Raw genomic sequence first — 18,722 nt, 5'->3', positions numbered from 1 at the left:
TATCAATAATCCAATCAAAATGCAGATGTCAAAAACAATATTTATTGTGTAATAATTAATCTTATTTGATATGTTTTAATACCAATAGGCGCTTTCACACCGGAGTACTTTTCCCAGTATAGTTCCGATATAGTTCCGAAAATGTGCGTTCACACCAAAGAAATCCGGAATTAGAACTTAGTCCATGAGAACCTTTCCACCCCCTTTTCAGTCCCTGCTAGAGAGCAGGTACTTTCGTGGGAGAAAAAGGTTCCCATTTCTGATTGGCTGGGCAAATTGCAAACCACGCCCCATAAAACTCCCAAAAAGTTTTGTGAAGCCGCCATTTTCTTTGCTCGCATTAGCATTATTACCATTAGCATTATTAGCAGTAGCATTCGCCCAGCGCACAAACACAGAGAGACTAACTTATGGCAACACAAAAGAAAACATGGGAGTGGTGGAGATGAGGAGGTGTCGGCGTTCTGGCGATTTACTCAGAAGGCTTCAGTAGAAGCCTTCCCCAACTCCGGGGACTTCCGGCCGGGGACTCCGGGTGGCAGTATACGCCGTGAAGTTGTTTGCGGCCTGCCAGTAAACCCAAAGCAGAAGAAGAAGAAGTGACGTCAGCGGCTCATTTGCCTAATCCTCCCCCAGGGACTTATTCCGGTGTGAACGCGATCTGCTCTTTAGTTCATCAGAACTAAAGAGTTCTGATGAACTAAGTTCTGATGAACTAAGTACGGCAAAGTACTTGGTGTGAAAGCGCCTATTGCCAATACAATACAATTCCTGATTTTGCTGAGGTCTGTTTTGGCAAAAAAAAAGTTTGGTAATTACGCTTATTACCAAATAGTGTTTTATTTTTCTGATTTTATTTACAATCAGAAAAATAAACTGCTTTTTTGAACTGAGAAAATGTCCAAGAAACATAAACCGTTTGGGGGAATATTTATTTTTTATAATATGTTGATCTTGTGATGCATTTCATTGCTCTTTTTTATAGTAGGGCTGTCCTCCCTCAAGCACTCAGTCATAAATAATTATTTTATTTGGTTGTTTTCTTTTTTCATTTTGATATATTTCTCCTTTTTTTAGAATTTTTAGGTAGATTGCATTTAATTTAAAATATGATTGATTGATTGGAAAAATAATCCTAAATCGACCTTGAGAGACTCTGTGGTTAAGGACAGCCCTAATTCTTGCATTTCCAAATTCAATGTTAATATTCGAGCTTCTGTGTTGTGGATATTGTTTTGAGTGATGCTCAATATTTCCAACAGAGCGTACTAGCACCACCATCACCACTGTGGAGGAGCAAGAGGAGACCTACTACTCTGGGGTCCAGTTACCTCAGAAAACTAAAACACTTGAACTCACGCCAGAGTCCAAACGCTACTCTTCCTCTTTAGAGAAGAAAAAAGAAAAGCCAGTTTTCCTCAGCCAGCTCGCTCCGGCAGTGGTCACCGCCGGGGAGACGGCTAGACTCACCGTTAGACTGTCCGGCTTTCCAAAACCGACCGTTAAATGGTCTCACAATGGAAAAGCGATTCAGAGCTCGTCCATATACAGGCTGATAGAGGAGAAAGAGGAGTATACGTTAGTCATCACAAAGGTCACAACCGAGTATGAGGGCGAGTACTCCTGCACCGCCACCAACCGATTAGGCCAGACAACCTGCACCACGTACCTCGAGGTTAAGAAGCATGATGTTAGCCAGGCGGAGAAATGGGTAGAGAAGATGTTTAAGATCACGGGTCAACCTCCAACGTTCACAGTTCAGATCCAACCTGTGCGCTGCTCAGAGGGAGGAGAGGTTTCCTTTAGTTACAAAGCCAGCGGTGATCCAATGCCCGATGTGAGGTGGTTCAAAGGGGCTTTCCAGATCCAGCCCAGTAGAAACTGTATCGTTAAAGCCAACCCAGATGGATCTGGCTTTATCAATATTAAGAGCGTCAAACAGGAAGATAGCGGCCTGTACACATGCAAGGCCTCCAACCAGTTAGGTGAGGCGTCCTGTAGTGCAGAGCTCGTTGTGTTCAGAGAAACTGTCTCTGTTTCACGGAAACAGGAGCAGGTGACCACGGTTCAGAAGAAAGGCTATAAGGTTTCAATGACAGAACAAGCAACAGAGTCTCGTCTGTACCAGGTTAGCCTCCCGGGTCAGGACAGATCCAGGTCTGATCAGATGGTTTACACCATCGGGACTGAAGACCGGCAGGTCATTCCCAGTGAGCAAGTGGGCACGCTTAGAGAACTAGATATCTCCGCCGCCACTATCCACCGCGAGCAGCTGACCCACCAGGCAGCAGTGCTCCAGTCTCATGAGGTAGAGGAGCGGGTGTCGGTGGTTCCCACCCACCCAGCTCAGGTTTCCACAGTCCCTGTGAAGCAGCTTCACATGGCGGCGTTTACGTCCTCCGTCGAGGAGAGTCAGGACTTCACAGAGCAGCACTGTGACCGCATTCTGAGCCCTGAGGTCATCGAGCTTCAGGCGGCTCGAGAGAGGAGGTCAATGGTGATGTCGGCTGTCGCTGAGGAGCTCACACCGCTGTCTACTGTTAGCACAGACCCCCTGTCCGACCGGAAGTCCGCTTCTGTAAGGCCCACATCAGAGCCTAAACATTTAGTCAGCGGGCATCAGGTCCAGTCTCAGCTGCCCATCCTTAGAGAGCAGTCTCAGGAGATCCCAGAATCCCAGGCAGAGAAGGGTTATAAGGTTAAGGAGGGGATTAAGATTTTATACTCTGCCCAGTCTGCAGAGAAACGGGTGCTTTCAGAGGGCCACACCACTGATTTAGCAACAGCAGATTCTGCTGTGAAGCCGTCTGTAAAGAAAGAACAGCACCGACCTGTCTTAGCGTCAGTTAGCGAGTCCAAACAGACTCTTTCCAAGGAGACTAAGTTCTCCATGCAGAGGCCCTCTGAGGAGACAGCCCATCTTTGTAAGGATAAAATAATAAAGGGTGCTCTAACTGCTGAAGAGAAGCAAATGCTCCAGGCTGAGCCCACACAGCAGCTTCCCAGTCTGGACAGTGCCATGTCAGTTCAGTCCCAGGTAGAAGGAGAGCAGTTGTTGCACCTGCAGGTGATCACAGATCAGGACCTCCTTCCATCTGAGAAGAGCTTCACCTGTGAGAAACCAGCAGCAGAGCAGGCAGGAGCCAGGAAGAGCCCGACTCTGCTGCATGCTGTTAGCCAGGACGAGCAGAGGACAGTAGTTTGTGAGGACACGTCAGCATTCGAGGCAAAGGCTAGCTCCATGACCATCCAGCCCCAGAAAGAGTCTCGTACTCTGCTGCATCGGCAGTCAACCCAACCTGTGGAGGCGCTGCCCAAAGAGGGTATTCTCGTTATTGAGAAGCCTGACCAGCAGGTAGCGGCTCAGAAACAGGAAAAGACTAGAAGTCATGCAGCTACCTCAGAGGAGAGAAGGGAGCTGACAGCAGATTATCACACAGAGCTGGATTTGTCCGTGACCGGCATTCAGTCGCAACTCCGGACTGAGCCTAGGCCTCAGAACATCCTGCAGCTCAACTTCCAGCCCATGACGCTCCCAAAGGAGACGCCAGTCACCTCGGATGTAAAGCAGCAGCGAGCTTTGGTGCAGAAGGAGGATCGCTCGAACGTGATGCATGTCACCACTGTGGCGGAGAGTCGGGCCTTACAGGAGGGCCACACTGAGGGTCTTACAGCGGTGGATAAATTCACCTGCCAGATGGCTGTGGAGCCAAAACTCCCCACCGAGCCAGTCCAGATAGAGGAGAAGGAGATCTCCACTGAGAGTAGTGTCATTCTAGAGGCGGCCCAACAGGACTTTGCTGTTCAAATCCAGGAGGGCCAGTCAGTCAGGCAGTCCATCGTGATGGACGAGAAGCGAGTGCTGACCGGTGAGCTCTCTCAGGAGATCTCCAAGTCTAAGTCCACTAAAGTATCTGTCACCAGGCAGCCCAAACTGTCCCTTATGGCGTCAGAGTCCAAAGACACTACCGCTCTTCCCAAAGAGATGACCTTTGTGATTCAGATCCCTAAACCCTTCAGTCTGAATATCCGGCACCAGCTCAGAGACGCTCTGCAGTCGGCTGTGGCCAGCGACCAGCCGGTGTTACTGGCTGACGTCGTAGGGAGGCTGCAGGCTGTAGAAGTACAGGAAGTCAAGGTTCAAAAAGAGCCAAAGCGAGCCATGTTTACATACCTGATCACAACCACAGGTGCCCCCATGGAGATCACGCTGGCTATTGAGGGCAAATACCCTCAGACCGCTGACCTCAGGACTGAACTGCAGGCAGCTTTCCACTCCATAGTGTACCAGGAAGCCCAGGTTCTCACCTCGGAGCAGCCGGGCACTATGCAGCTAGACAAACCTCAGAGGGCGCAGGTCGCCTCGGCACACTCTAAGCAAATGCTGTCATCCATGGTGGAGACTGTGAGCGTGGCAGAGAGTGCCGTAGGTTTCACTGCCGTTAAATCTCAGGCCGCTGCACTGAAAACTGAGTCCAAAGTGGCGGTTAAAAGTGCTTCAGCTGAGCAGCGGGTTGTGGTGCAGGAATCCAAGGCAGCAAAGATGGAGCAGACATCCCAAATCAAAGTTTCCACACAGTCCCACATGACTTTTGAGCAGTCGGTACAGGTGTCGAGTCAGGAAGTGAGGTCAGTTACCATGAAAAGCAGGGAGAAAGATGTAGGTGCTACTCTTTTAACCACGACCCTGCCTCCCACCACCGTCCCTACTGAACAGGTGGTGGGCTTTAGCATCCAGGAGCACAGGGAGGAGATGTTTACAGAGGAAATCACAGTATCCAGGTCAGAGCAGAGAGAAATCCCCGTTATAGTCGTCTCCCTCGAAGACATATCCATAGATGAGGATAGTAAAGTAACCTTTAGCAGCACCATTAAGTACGTCACAAAGGTAAACTGGTTTTTCAATGGGCAATTGGTAACATCTGGCAAAGAGTTCAAGTGTTGCAAAGACCACGACACATACACATTGGTTATCAACAAAGTTGTGAAGGAGAAGCATCAAGGAGAATATGTTTGTGAGGCTGAGAATGAAGCCGGCAGGACTACAACGTCTTCAAGACTCACTGTGGTCTCAAGAGGTTTGATAACAGGATCAAATGATTGTTTCATTCATCCATTCATCACACTTCCTCCGAGAACGACTAATCATTCACCGGTTCATTCAAGACCTCACATGAAATGATGCTCTAGTCATTTTGGTCTCTTTATTCATTTCATAGCTCGGCATGAGCACCTTCAGCGGGTCACTGGATGGTACTAACTCACCATTTCTTGTGTCTTCCACCTCTTCGTATGATGCCTAAAGACCAGGATTGTCACAGCCTTTCAAATGTAGCTTCATGATCCTGGCCTTTAGGTAACTTTCACGGTCTTTCCATGGTCACAGGTTCCTTGTGTTTAAACCCATCACAATCCTTCAGGTCCATTCTCTCCACAGTGTCTCTGCATGCTCTCAGGGATCAACCTGACATTGCTTCATCTTTCACAACCTTTCTTTTCCTTTAGCCTGAACCCTAGCCCCATGACTATCCTGCACAATGAAAGCAGTGAAATGATGGGGCTAATGTTCTTGCTATGTTTCTCCTCCACAGTCACTCCTGTATCCACCATTGTTCCACCTTTCCTCCATTCCTGTTCCTGATATGTCAGTTGTTCTTTTTAAGAGTTTCATAGATTCCATGACTGACTTTTTCCCTTGTTGTGTCTGTTTGTGCCTCAGTGCCACCTGTCTTTAGGCAGAAAATCCAACCCTTGGACATAAACATCGGCGGACAAGCCAAGTTCGAATGTGAAATCGAGGATGCTCCAAGTGTGACTTTCAAATGGTACAAATCTACCGTCGAGATCAAACAGAGTGACAAGTACAGGATGCTCAGCCGCCACAGCAGCTCCTCCCTGGAGCTGCTGAAGCCGATCAAAGCCGACAGCAGTGAATACACTTGCAAGGCTTCAAACCAGCACGGCACTGCCAGCTGCACCGCCTTCGCTCATCGTCACCGGTAAGACCCTGATGGGACCTTTTTGTTTTCAATTACTGCTTTACAAGTGTCTGTTTGAGAGAGAGAGAATTATATGCATTTGTTTCCCCCCTGAATCCTTTATGGTGCAATGTGGAAATGGTTTGTTCATTAATTGGATCTGGTGTCACATTTGGCAATATATAAACAGGTTGAGGATCTCTTGTTTAAAGCTGTTGAGATTCCACAGGTTCATTTTGATGTTGGTGTATTTCCCCCCTTTTATTATACTAAATTCTTAATTGTATGTTCTACCTGCTCTCCATAGAAATGTACCCACCGGTATTTGTATCACAACCAGACCCAATGACTTTGTATGTGGGCAAACAGGCCATGCTCCAGTGCTCACTCACTGGGACATCACCCATGGAGGTTGTCTGGCACAAGGACAACATAGCCGTCTCCTCCGGAGGGAACTATGTCATGAAATGTGAAAAGAACAAGTATTCGCTTCAGATTAAAAGTCTTACTGTGGCTGACCAGGGGGTGTACCTGTGCAAGGCCTCCAACAGTGTTGGCACTGCTACGTTCACCACAGAGCTCAGGGTTGTCAACAAGCCCAGCTTTGTTCAGACCGTTGAGCCGGCGTCAGTCGCTGTCAATGACCCGCTGAGGCTGGAGTGCCAGGTGGACGAGGACACTGGTGTGACCGTCACCTGGACCAGGGATGGCAAAAAAGTCCACCAGAGCATGGATTGTAAACTGTCCTTTGAGGATAAGGTGGCTGTTGTTGAGATACCCAAGTCTAAGCTGAAGGACTCTGGGAAATATGTGTGCACAGCCGCAAATGAGGCAGGCAGCTCATCCTGTGAGGCTGAGGTATCAGTTCAAGGTAAGATCTGAAAGCTGATCTCTCCGTTAGATTACTGCTGACAAGCTGATGCTAACACTATGCACTGCTACCTTCTGTCTTCTGTCTTCTTTACGCACTTTTCTGTCTTTTGTTTCCTTCCTGTGTCTCTTCTGACAATGATCTTGGTGTTTTTGAACTAAACACTCCTTTCAGAGCCCCCTACCTTTGTAAAGAAAATGGAAAATAAGATAACATGGAAACAAGGTATAGCTGCACGCTTACAGTGCTCCGTGAAAGGATCGCCTCAGCTGCACATCCACTGGTTCTGGAATGAGAGAGAGCTCAGTGATGGAGACAAATATCAAATATCTTTCAAGAGTGGCGTTGCCTCTTTGGATATACTGAATCTTCTGATCACAGACAGTGGGAGTTACACCTGTGAGGTGTCCAATAATGCCGGCAGCGAGAGCTGCAACACCCTTATAGCTGTCAAAGGTTTGTCAAGTCTTGCATTAAATGAACCCTCTGTTTAATTCAGGAAAGCTTTGGTATTAACTGCATACACCTTTTTGACTCTCAGAGCCACCGTCCATTAGAAAAGAGCTGCAGACAGTTGAGGCGGTGAAGGGAGCATCCACTCAGATGGAGTGTGAGATCACAGGAACAGCTCCCTTTGAAATCAGCTGGGTCAAAAATAAGAAAGCCATCTCCAGTGATCAGAAACATAAAATAATCTCCCAGGATTCTTTATCAAGGCTGGAGATCCAGACCTTTGAGAGCGCAGATGTTGGAGATTATCAGTGTGTCATATCCAATGATGTGGGCAAAGTCACCACGAAGGCTGTAGCTAAACTTAAAGGTTAGTATTCCTGAGCTGATTAAAGGTGTTATTAGTTTCATCTTTTAAATTCACTTATTAACTATTGAAATGTTTCTGTAGAGCCTCCCACTTTCTCAAAGAGGGTTGAGAGTGCTACAGCGGTGTTGGGAAATACAGTCAAACTCCAGGGGACCATAAAGGGCTCGGCGCCCATCACAGTGAAATGGATGAAAGACTCTGAGATACTGAGAGATGACGATTCAAACATCAAGATGGTGTTTGAGAACAATGTTGCTAGCTTGTCGATAACGACCGTGGCCATCAGCCATGGTGGAAAGTATTCGTGCACAGCTGAGAACCAGGCTGGCCAACAGAAATGCGAAGCTACCTTGACCGTGCAAGGTTGGTTTCTGCAGATGCTTTTCATTTCCTATGTTGTTGTAGTTCTATAGGTTCTAGTGTCTTATATTGTATCTGTCTTATCCCAGAACCTGCGAGAGTGGTAGAACCTGCAGAGTCCATTAGTGTGACCGCAGGGGATTCAGCCACCTTGGAGTGCACAATCTCTGGAAGCCCAGACCTGAAAGTGAAGTGGTTTAAAGACGGGAAGGAGATGATCAGTGGCCGTAAATATAAGATGACTCTGAAGGACAATGTGGCCACCATGAAGATCCTCACGGCAGAAAGAGGAGACACTTCAGAGTACAAGATGGAGGTGTCCAATAAAGTCGGGAAAGACCAGTGCACGTGCTCGGTCACCATCTTAGGTTAGCTCCCGGTTTGACTCTTCTTTAATATTTATATATATATTAAAGTTGTTGATTATGTTCATGACTAAAAGGAACCGGACTTTGACAAACTGTATTCCCATGGACTAACATCAAGTCTTAAACCTAAAACCAAACACAGGGTGCAAAGTGTTGTCTTTTAGATTTGAGTTGAGTGACTCTTTTTGAAAACTGTATGAAATGGTGATAATGCATGTTTTTTCTTCAACAACCAGATCGGATAATGCCTCCAACGTTCACCAAGTCCCTGAAAAGGGTTGACGGTAACATTGGTAATGACGTCTCCATGGATTGTAAAGTGTCTGGGTCCCAACCCATGACCATATCATGGTTCAAAGACGACCAGGAGATCAAGTCTGGATCCAAATTCCAGCCTGAATTCAAAGACAGCTCTGCTTCGCTAAGAGTTATAAAGCTGGAGAAGCCCGACTCTGGAGTTTACAAATGCAGAGCAACCAATTCTGCCGGCTTTAAGGAAACCAGCGGCACGCTCTATGTCAAAGGTTATAAACACTTGGCTAATGTTGTGCTTTTATTTTTTTCAGTACAATCCTTGAGTTATTTCATGCTAACATGAAATGTATATTTGTTTATTTCATGGCCTCTAGAGCCCCCATTGTTTACAGCAACACCAAACAACCAGGATGTTAAACCAGGAACCACAGTGTCCTTCAAAACAGGCTTCACTGGAACAGCTCCGTTAGCTGTGAAGTGGTTCAGAGAGGAGAAAGAGATTGTGTCTGGAGGCTCATATTTCATAAAGAAAGATGCCTCTTCCAGCTCTTTGGAGCTAAACTCAGTGAAACCCAGTGACTCTGGGAAGTACACATGCCAAGTGTCCAATGATGCTGGGAAGGTGGATTGCACCGCAGTCCTCTTTGTGAAAGGTGTTTACGCGTGCAGCTGCATGAACATGTCTCTTTGGATACTAACATAATGTCTTCTGTCTGATAATGAATGTTAACCTCTTCTCTCAGAACCGCCCGTGTTCGTGAGGAAACTCGAGGCGACCAAACTTGTTACCAGCGGCAACTCCGCCATGCTGGAGTGCAAAGTAACGGGCAGCCCCGTCATCTCTTTTAAATGGTTCAAGGACGAGATGGAGATCAGCTCCAGTGCTAAATACAAAATGACTTTAACTGACTTAGTGGCCTCTCTGGAAATAGTCAACAGTGCAGTGGAGGATAGTGGAGAATATGTGTGCGTGGCGTCCAGCGAGGCTGGTAGTGACCGCTGCAGCAGCACAGTGACTATCAAAGGTTAGTTTCAGGAATCATTTCACTCCAATACTTTTAGGAAATGAAGAGTTTTATTGTGGCATTGAAGACCTTTTTTTCTTTCTTCGGTTCAAAGGACCGTCAGCATTTATGTTTTTTACCTTGAGTTAGAAATCATTAGCCATTGTTAGCTAAACAAGTTGAGTTAGGTTTTCATTACGTATGCATACGAACAACGTTGTGACATGTGTACAGAAGAGCACTCCTGTATGACACACACATTTCAGTCTGAATCATAACCCTCATGTTAGAGTTGAAAATCAGACTTCAAGGAGCCGTACGTTTGGGTTTCTCTAACCAGAACACACCATTATCATGTAAAGACACCACGCCCCCTGGTGGACGAGGACATCATTGAAAACCGCTGTCGAGAGTGTAGCTTAAAGTGGGCGTGGCCTTTCCATAGGGATAAGAAATCAGAACAATAATCTTCATCTCCACAATAAAACTCTAGTTGAATCTTGTCATTTTGATTGTGTGGCATCATCATATGTCAAACCTGTATCCGCTGTTCTCTTCTAGAGCCGCCATTGTTTGTGCGTAGCTTGGAGCCCAGAGATGTTGTGAAAGGCTCTGAGATGATGCTGGAGGGCCAGGTCTCCGGCTCAGTCCCCTTCACGGTGTCCTTTTATAAAAACACTAAGCCGATTAGGAATGACAAGAGACACAGGATCACAGTGAAGGACGAGCTGATCGCGCTGCAGGTGCTGGCAGTGGAGGCAGGAGACGTGGGGTTGTACCAGTGTACTGTAGAGAATGAGGTGGGGAAGGCCTCCTGCGATTGTCAAGTAACGCTAAAAGGTTGGTTTAGAAGCTATTGATCATTTGATAATCCAACACGTAGCCTCGCAAAGACTCACCCTGAACTGGCAACGCTCAGAAGGCATTTGCTTAAGGATGCTTTGTTTCTTGATCAACTTAAAGTAAGGATCCTGAAAGGACAAAGATGTCACTGTTCACCCTCAAGCCATAGATCCTCAATTCGGATCAGAGGAAATCTCTCATAGGTTGAAGGTTTCCAAATGTGGGAAGGACAGACTTGCTCTGTATATTAAGGGTAGACAGAAGTACCCTTTCTACACCCGATTAGATGAATATGTTGGACTTCTAGGGGCTAATTGGCTTTTGCTTCTGTTAAAAAAACAAGGTTCGACCTTCAACATCCCAATCTTAAATGATCTCCTTTGACAGTTAGATGCGGTTGGGAAGTGGAAAGTCCACTAAGATACCACAGAAAAGACTGAGCTTGCAGGATGGGTTCTGACTTTGCGAGGCTAACATAGAGAAGCCAGTATTAAATATAAAATGCTTCCCCGTAGAACCACCGTCGTTTGTGAAAAAGCTGGAGAACCTCAGCTCCCTGGTTGGCAGCGAGGTTTCTCTGCAGTGCTCTCTGAAGGGCTCTGAGCCCATGAGCGTGTCCTGGACCAAAGACAACCACGAGCTCAAAGAGGCTGAAAACATTCAGATTACTTACGAGAACAACACGGCGCTGCTGCACCTCACCAACCTGCAGAGCAAACATGGCGGAAAATACTCGTGCCAGGCGCAGAACCAGGCCGGCAGCCAGACCTGCTCTGCTGCGGTGACAGTCAAAGGTTTGTTAGGAACCTCGAGAACTCTTTTGATTGGCGCAGGAAATCCTTATCAACTTGTGAAGTCACACATTTATAAGTTTACTCAAAGGAAATGTCCCTCAAATGGCCAACAAGGTGTTTAAGACATCGATAGGAATGTTACGAATCATGACATTACGCCTTTTGAACTTTAAATTCCTCAACAGACATTTGTCGGACGATAATTGTACGACCGAACAAGTTGAGAAGGACCAAATGCAACTCTCAAATCTTAACATTTTCATTGAGTTCAGTTATTGGTCAGATTTTAAATTCGTTGCTGACTGTTTTGTTTGGCGTCTCAGAGCCGGCGAAGGTCACAGAGGAGGCCAAGTCCATCAGTGTCACTCAGGGCGATCCGGCCACGCTGGAGGCCCGGTTCATAGGCACCAAGCCGCTGAAGGCCAGATGGCTGAAGGCCGGCAAGGAGCTGAGCTCAGGCCAGAGATATAAAGTTCAGAGCACAGACACCAGCTCCGTGCTCAAGATGATCAAAACTGAGAAAGGTGACAGTGGTGACTACACCTTCGAGGTCTCAAATGATGTCGGACAAAGTTCTTGCGAGGCCACACTCACCGTCCTCGGTCAGTGGTTAATGAGTACCTAATATCAGTTTAATTTAATAACATCTAACTTTAAAGATTTGTTTCTCACCTCTCTCTTCCTCCATCGATGTCAGATCAAATCATTCCCCCTTCTTTTACGAGAAAACTGAAGCAGACAGAAGGTCTCAAAGGGTCGTTTGCTCATCTGGAGTGCCTTGTATCCGGCTCTCTGCCGATAACCATTCAATGGTACAAAGATGAGAAAGAGATCCAGACTGATGAGAAACACAAAAGCACATTCTTTGAAAATGTTGCTTTTCTGGAAATCTCTAACCTGAACGGTAAAGAGAGCGGCAGCTATACCTGCATCGCTAAAAACAAAGCGGGGACCGTGCAGTGCTCCGGCATCTTGTTCGTCAAAGGTTTGCACACACATTTCATATGTGGTATTCATCAGTAGGTACACAACTACACAAAGGTTTTTATCTCAAGCATTATTTCGTGTTTTCTCTTCCAGAACCACCATGCATTCTTGAAAAGCCTGAATCCATGAATGTGTTGCCGGGCTCAAAGGTCCAGTTTAATGTTCTGATGTCTGGCACACCGCCGCTCACCACCAAATGGTTTAAAAACAAGAAGGAGATTATATCCAGTGCTGACTGCAATGTGCTCAAAGACAATACCTCAAGCTCTTTGGAGCTTTTCTTTGCAAAAACCTCTGATTCTGGAGAGTTTGTCTGTGAGATACAGAACGATGTGGGCTCCACTTCCTGTCAGGCAACACTCTTTGTGAAAGGTTCATATTCCCTTTGTGAAACTGAGTCAGTGAATATGTCTCCATCCATTTGTTACACAATCAGTTTGATCCCTATACTAAGTAATCCATTTAAAGACAGTAGTGTTTTCACTGCTGTAGGAGGTGACTTTAAACCGTCGCACCATCAGCTTGCCTTTCAGTGGTGAGCAAATCGCCTGCAAATGGTACAAGAAAAAAGGGAACATTGAAACAGCATTACATTTACGAAGAAGAAATAAGTTCATACAGATTTTAATACATGGAATATATGGATCTTTTTGGACAACTCCAAAATGACAGGAAGTATTTCCATAAGCTTAAACTGTGCAAACAGGTTTCAGGCTCCGTCAGTCAAAGAGAAGAGGGCTACAAGAAGGCTCTTAAGAAACTCACCAAATCTCTCCCCAAAGGCTTTGAGCAACACTTGGATGGAAACATATTTTGTGAACTTCATAGAGATCAGTTTTTCCTTGTCGTCTTTGTGAAAGTCACATTTATCATTTTATGTTGTTCCTTAGAGCCCCCTAAGTTCACACGGACCCCCGCTCGGTTGTCCGTGGTCCGTCCCGGTCAGAGTAAAATGTTTGAGTGCCAGGTGACCGGCACACCTGAGATAGACATGTGCTGGTTCAGGGAAGGCTCTGAGATCAGCCCCAGCGATCGGTACAAGATGGTGTTTGTTAACTCTGTGGCCACGCTGGAGGTGTGTGGTGCTGAAACCAAAGACAGCGGGCTTTACTACTGCGAGGCCCGCAACGAGGCCGGCAGCGAGAGCTGTAGCATGGAGCTCAAGGTCAAAGGTTAGTCCAGTCAGAAGACTGAAAGCAGAGTTTTAAGAATATAGGATGGAGGCATTGGTTCCCAAACACTTTAGAGGCCACGTGTTCCAGATGGTTTGATCCAGGCAATTGATTGCTGTTGTACTTGTAGACACTTTACCGCTAGGAATTCTGGTCCGGAGTAGGGCTGGGCGTTCATTTAATATTATCTTTTTATTTGGTCAATTGAATTATAATTTGCAAAAATCAAACATACCTACTAACCTTTTCTTGATTTAAGATAACAAGGCATTTACTAAATAAATGTTGAGGAAGTATCATTTTAAGATTTCTGTTAAATGCTCAGTTAGATGCCAGTAGCAAACTGGTCTCCAGCTGAACTGAATTTAAGTTTGGAATTAAATGAGATAATACATTTCAGTTCACACAGTTGTGTAGACAATTGGTTTAACCAGGTGGTCATTCATGGTATACGGTATATAGCGTTATCTAGATATGAAATGACCCTTGTTTCTATCGCCCAGCCCGAGTTGATGTTAACTTGCTTATTGGGTCGGTCCAAGTTCTGACTTAAACCATATAGAAACTTTTATTTGGGAAACTTTGCCTCCAAATGTAAACATAGTCTGCATTTTAACATATTGAGGAAATAATCCACTCTTACGAAAAAAAGTGAGTTAACAGTTTGTTTTCCCGTCTCAGAACCGCCATCATTTATTAGAGACCTGTCTGTGGCGGATGTTGTGAAGGCCTCCAGCGCCTGCTTTGAGTGTCAGGTCGCTGGGACCGGTCCATTTGAGATAACATGGCACAAAGATGCAAAGGAGATCAAACCTAGTGCTAAGCATGGCTTCTCCCAGCTGAACGACACTGTGAGGCTCGAGGTGCACAAATGTGACGCTGTAGACGTCGGTGAATACCAGTGCACGGTTTCTAATGAGGTCGGGAACTGTACTTGTAAGACTACGCTAAACCTCAAAGGTCGGTCTAATCAGAAATACAACTCCACATATCTATCTCCTGAGGTCAAAACTCAACGTTTCCTTTAACCCTTCATTGTTTTTGATTGTAATAGAACCACCAACATTTACCCAGAGGCTCGAGGACACTGCCACTGTGCTCGGTGAAATGGCAGAGTTTAAGTGTGTTGTGAAGGGTTCTCCAACTCTCTCTGTACAATGGCAAAAAGATGAGAACTGGATTTTGGAGAATGCAAAGATTGAGAGAACATTTGAGAACAATGTGGCCACTCTCAGGATTCCCGCCTGTGAAGCAACACATGGCGGGAAGTACACCTGCCAGGTGGTGAACGAGGCCGGGCAGGAGAAGTGCTTTGCCACGCTAACTGTGCAAGGTATACTTTTGCTAAACTAATGATGGCTTCCAATCTTTTCTAACTCTGTTGGGAACGTTATAACTGTTTGAATGTCCTTTTGCATTGTAGAGCCACCTCAGATCACAGAACAACCTGAAGTGATTAAGGTTACAGTCGGAGATCCAGTCAGTCTGGACTGTAAGGTGACGGGCTCCCCTGAGCTCAAAGTGAAATGGATGAAAAATGGAAAGGAGCTTCAGTCCATTAGGCAGCACAAGCTGACCTTTGAGAACAACATGAGCAGCCTCAGGGTTCAGTGCGCTCAGAAAGAGGACGAAGGAGAGTATGTGTTCCAGGTGGAAAACCACATCAGTAGCTGCAGCTGCAAAGTCAAAGTGATCGTTCTAGGTTGGTGTGCAAAACGTAAAACTCCTGGAGTCCATGTTGAATAAAGTCTAATTACTTTTTTCTAAAAATGTCTTTTGGTAACAGAACAAGTCATTCCCCCGAGCTTCATCAAACCTCTGGTAGACATGGGAGAGATATTGGGCTCCTTTGTTCAGATCAGTTGCAAAATATCTGGTTCGCTGCCCATCTCTGTGGAGTGGCAGAAAGACGGGAGCAAGATCTCTAGTGGTGTGAAACACAAACTGATCCAGCAGGACAACTCTGTGTCCGTGGAGATCGAACAGCTCGAGCGATCTGACGCAGGGTCCTACTCTTGCAAACTGACCAACGCAGCGGGGAGTTGTGAAAGCAGCGGATCCCTCATGGTTAAAGGTTAGACATTGCTCTCCAACGTGATTGATCGTGCAAATCAAAGGTGAGTACCCTCTTTAACGTGATCCGTCTTATTCTCTTCAGAGCCTCCCAGCTTTGTGACGCTGCCTGAGTCCCAGGCGGCTGTACCCAACGGCACTATGCGCTTCAAATGCACATTTAAGGGAACGCCTCCCTTCACAGTCAAATGGTTCAAGGACGACTCTGAGCTCATGACCGGGCCCTCATGTTTCACCGGGCTGGAGGGGCTCTCTTGCTTCATGGAGCTCTATAAAGTGGGGGTCACCCACAGTGGAGCTTACTCTTGCCAAGTCAGCAACGATGCTGGTTCTGTGCGCTGTAGTGCAGACTTGACAGTCAAAGGTTGGCCTCTTTCAAACTCTTGCGTGGCTGTTTTCATCTCACATCTGCATCGCTGTCACATTTTACAGTTTCTGCCGTTCTTTCATATTCAAAGCTGTTTGTCACCGCATCCTGTCTCTGCTGCTAACCCATCATCGTCAGCTTATCTCATCTGCCTGTTGTAACAACCTATCTCAAGTGACCCTACTTGCTGCCGGCAGCTAATATGTCTGTATTTTGGCTTTCCAGAACCCCCCGAGTTTGTGCTGAAACTCCCTGCCACTAAGTTTGTGAAGCAGGGAGAGTCACTCCGCCTGGAGTGCAAAGTCACTGGCACAGCTCCTCTGAGAGTGACCTGGTACAAACAGGACACCAAGGTCATGGATGGGGGCAACTACAGGACATCATTTGTTGACTCGGTAGCAGTCCTGGAACTGCTGTCAACGAGCTTTAATGATGATGGAGTTTACACCTGTGAAGCTCAGAATGATGCTGGCAGTGTCAGCTGCAGCACCACACTTACCGTTAAAGGTCAGCCCCTTCCTGACTTCCTCATCATCATTCATCACATGGTCTTTCTGGTGCACTGGCTCTTCAGTGTGCTGTTGTGTTGCTTGAAGCTGGAATACGTAACATTCAAGTTCTTCATATATCCGGTCTGCTGGAGGATCCTCACTTTGGTCCGAGACTCGTTTCTTATTTTGTGCTTTTGAGAGATGTTTCTCAGCTGGTTGGGTTGGCTCTTTTATCTTGATAAAAACATGCTGGAACCTCAAATAATCAGGAAGAATACACACTTTTCAACAATACATCCGCCATCTTAGCTATAATTCCATCCTCCTTCCACAACATCCCCACCATTTTAGCTGTAGTTCTACCAAACATTCACACGTCCGCCATCTGGACTGTAGTTCCCGCAATTTTCAGAAAACATCTGCCAGATTATCTGTAGTTCCCAAACTATTCCACATCAATTATGCAATTAGCTTTAGATACAACCAATTACATAACCATTTCCCCTCTTTTCTGTAGTTTCAAGCTATTCCACATACATGTTGCCATCTCTTACAGGATTGCCCCCATTTTAATTGTAGTTTTATCCAATATGTTCAACTCTGCAGTCATTACTTCAGTTCCAATAACAACGCACCACTTACAAATCAACTCAGACATCTTAGTTGTAGTCCCAACAAACTCCTACAGAAAATTAAACTTCCGTAGCTGTAAATCCTTGGCCTTGTGTTATTACTATTGCCATCTCTTAGTTTTCATTTTCACAAAAATCTGACATATAGGCTATAATTGCGCAAACATTCCCAGCTTGGCCATCGTGATGATCGTCCCGCCACGTTAGCTGCTTTTCCAAAAAACGTAAAAGCTCGTTCTCAACAGTTGCAGAGCGCGAGAACTGAGAACATGTTACGGGTTTCAGCTTTAAGACTTCATCATGGATTCTTCTGCCATGTATGCCTCTTTAACAGTTTCCTGATCTTTCTGTAGACGCCCCATCATTTACTAAAGTACCCCAGCCCGTTGAAGGGCTGAAGGGGAAGGACGTGAGTCTGTACTGCGAGATGAGCGGTTCAGCTCCGTTCCAGATCACCTGGTTCAAAGACAGGAAGCCTCTGATGGAGAGCAGGAAGTATAAGATGGTGAGCGAGGGCAGCTCGGTCACGCTGCATGTCATTGGGATAGAGGCCTCGGATGCCGGCGAGTACGAGTGCAAAGTGACTAACAGTGTAGGAAGTGACACCTGCCAGACGTCAGTTAAACTCAGAGGTCAGTAGTGACAGTCTCAAATGAAAATCACAATCAATAGATTTTCAAGTTACTTTGTCACATTGCTGACTTTCCATTTTGCGCTGTTTTTCTCCTCTATTCAGAGCCGCCGTCGTTTGTGAAGAAACTGTCAAACAAGACAGTGATTCTGGGGGAGGAGGTGACCATTGTGGCCACTATTAAAGGCTCTGAACCCATTACTGTGTCCTGGGTTCAAGACAAGGATCACATTCTCAGGGACGGTGACAACAGGAAAATCACCCTTGAGAACAACCAGGTCGCTCTTAAAGTCTTTAAGGCTGATGCGACCACGGCAGGCAAATACACCTGCCACCTCAGAAACGATGCTGGGAGTGTGGAGTGTTTCGCTAACTTGACTGTTCTAGGTTTGTAATCATATAATTCTCTCTTTCTCATACAGTTTCTTTTCTCCCATCCTTCCTCCTGCAGGTTTGATTAAGAACATGTTCTGCTTCTTCTCTGTTGTTTCCAGAACCCGCTAAGATAGTGGACAAGCCCGACGCTCTGAGCGTGACGGCGGGCGACATGGCCGCCCTGGAGGTCAAAGTGTGTGGAACCCCTCAGCTCATACCCAAGTGGTTCAAGGACGGGGTGGAGCTGGCCTCCGGCAGGAAGTACAAGATCTCATTTTCTGAGATGATTTCCAGCCTGAACGTCCTCTCTGCTGAGAAGGTGGACTCTGGAGAATATACTTTTGAGGTTATGAACGAGGTCGGGAAGGACCTAAGCAAGATTAACCTCACAGTCTTAGGTTGGTGTCATTTACCTAAATGTGACGAGGGCTGGGTATTGTTTGAATTTATGGTTATTGCTTTTATGGTTGGATTAGATTCAACTGTATTGACATTTCACTAAGTACTAAGACAACACATATTAGCATCTAACCCCAAGTGAAAGGTCTATGATACCTTAGATTTGGTACCAATATCAAAGTAATTGTTGATATCTTCTTTCTGTATTTATTTGAGAAATATAAAAGTGGGTTTTTACAAACAGTGGTGGATCTAGGTCATTTGAAATTGAGGTTACCAGAAGGGGTCTACATTGCTATTTC

At 46.0% G+C, this 18,722-nt stretch overlaps 1 protein-coding gene across 1 annotated transcript in view; it reads left to right on the top strand.

Annotated features, from left to right (window-relative positions):
* LOC117490100 (titin-like) overlaps nucleotides 1-18,722 on the top strand; it is a 241,720-nt gene that overhangs the window by 60,515 nt on the left and 162,483 nt on the right. The window contains 26 exon segments of the mRNA XM_034139686.1: nucleotides 1,263-5,078; nucleotides 5,720-5,982; nucleotides 5,984-5,999; nucleotides 6,286-6,849; nucleotides 7,024-7,305; nucleotides 7,391-7,669; nucleotides 7,751-8,032; nucleotides 8,119-8,397; nucleotides 8,634-8,921; nucleotides 9,027-9,305; nucleotides 9,396-9,677; nucleotides 10,218-10,496; nucleotides 11,015-11,293; nucleotides 11,617-11,895; nucleotides 11,991-12,278; nucleotides 12,374-12,652; nucleotides 13,171-13,452; nucleotides 14,134-14,412; nucleotides 14,507-14,785; nucleotides 14,876-15,154; nucleotides 15,239-15,526; nucleotides 15,611-15,889; nucleotides 16,118-16,399; nucleotides 17,369-17,647; nucleotides 17,752-18,033; nucleotides 18,141-18,419. Of these exon segments, the coding sequence (XP_033995577.1) occupies nucleotides 1,263-5,078; nucleotides 5,720-5,982; nucleotides 5,984-5,999; nucleotides 6,286-6,849; nucleotides 7,024-7,305; nucleotides 7,391-7,669; nucleotides 7,751-8,032; nucleotides 8,119-8,397; nucleotides 8,634-8,921; nucleotides 9,027-9,305; nucleotides 9,396-9,677; nucleotides 10,218-10,496; nucleotides 11,015-11,293; nucleotides 11,617-11,895; nucleotides 11,991-12,278; nucleotides 12,374-12,652; nucleotides 13,171-13,452; nucleotides 14,134-14,412; nucleotides 14,507-14,785; nucleotides 14,876-15,154; nucleotides 15,239-15,526; nucleotides 15,611-15,889; nucleotides 16,118-16,399; nucleotides 17,369-17,647; nucleotides 17,752-18,033; nucleotides 18,141-18,419 (10,842 nt within the window).

Source organism: Trematomus bernacchii, unplaced genomic scaffold (genome assembly GCF_902827165.1).
Source record: "Trematomus bernacchii unplaced genomic scaffold, fTreBer1.1, whole genome shotgun sequence".
Taxonomy (NCBI): domain Eukaryota; kingdom Metazoa; phylum Chordata; class Actinopteri; order Perciformes; family Nototheniidae; genus Trematomus; species Trematomus bernacchii.
The sequence above is the reverse complement of the archived record's forward strand: the minus strand, read 5'-3'. Positions and strand labels throughout refer to the sequence as shown.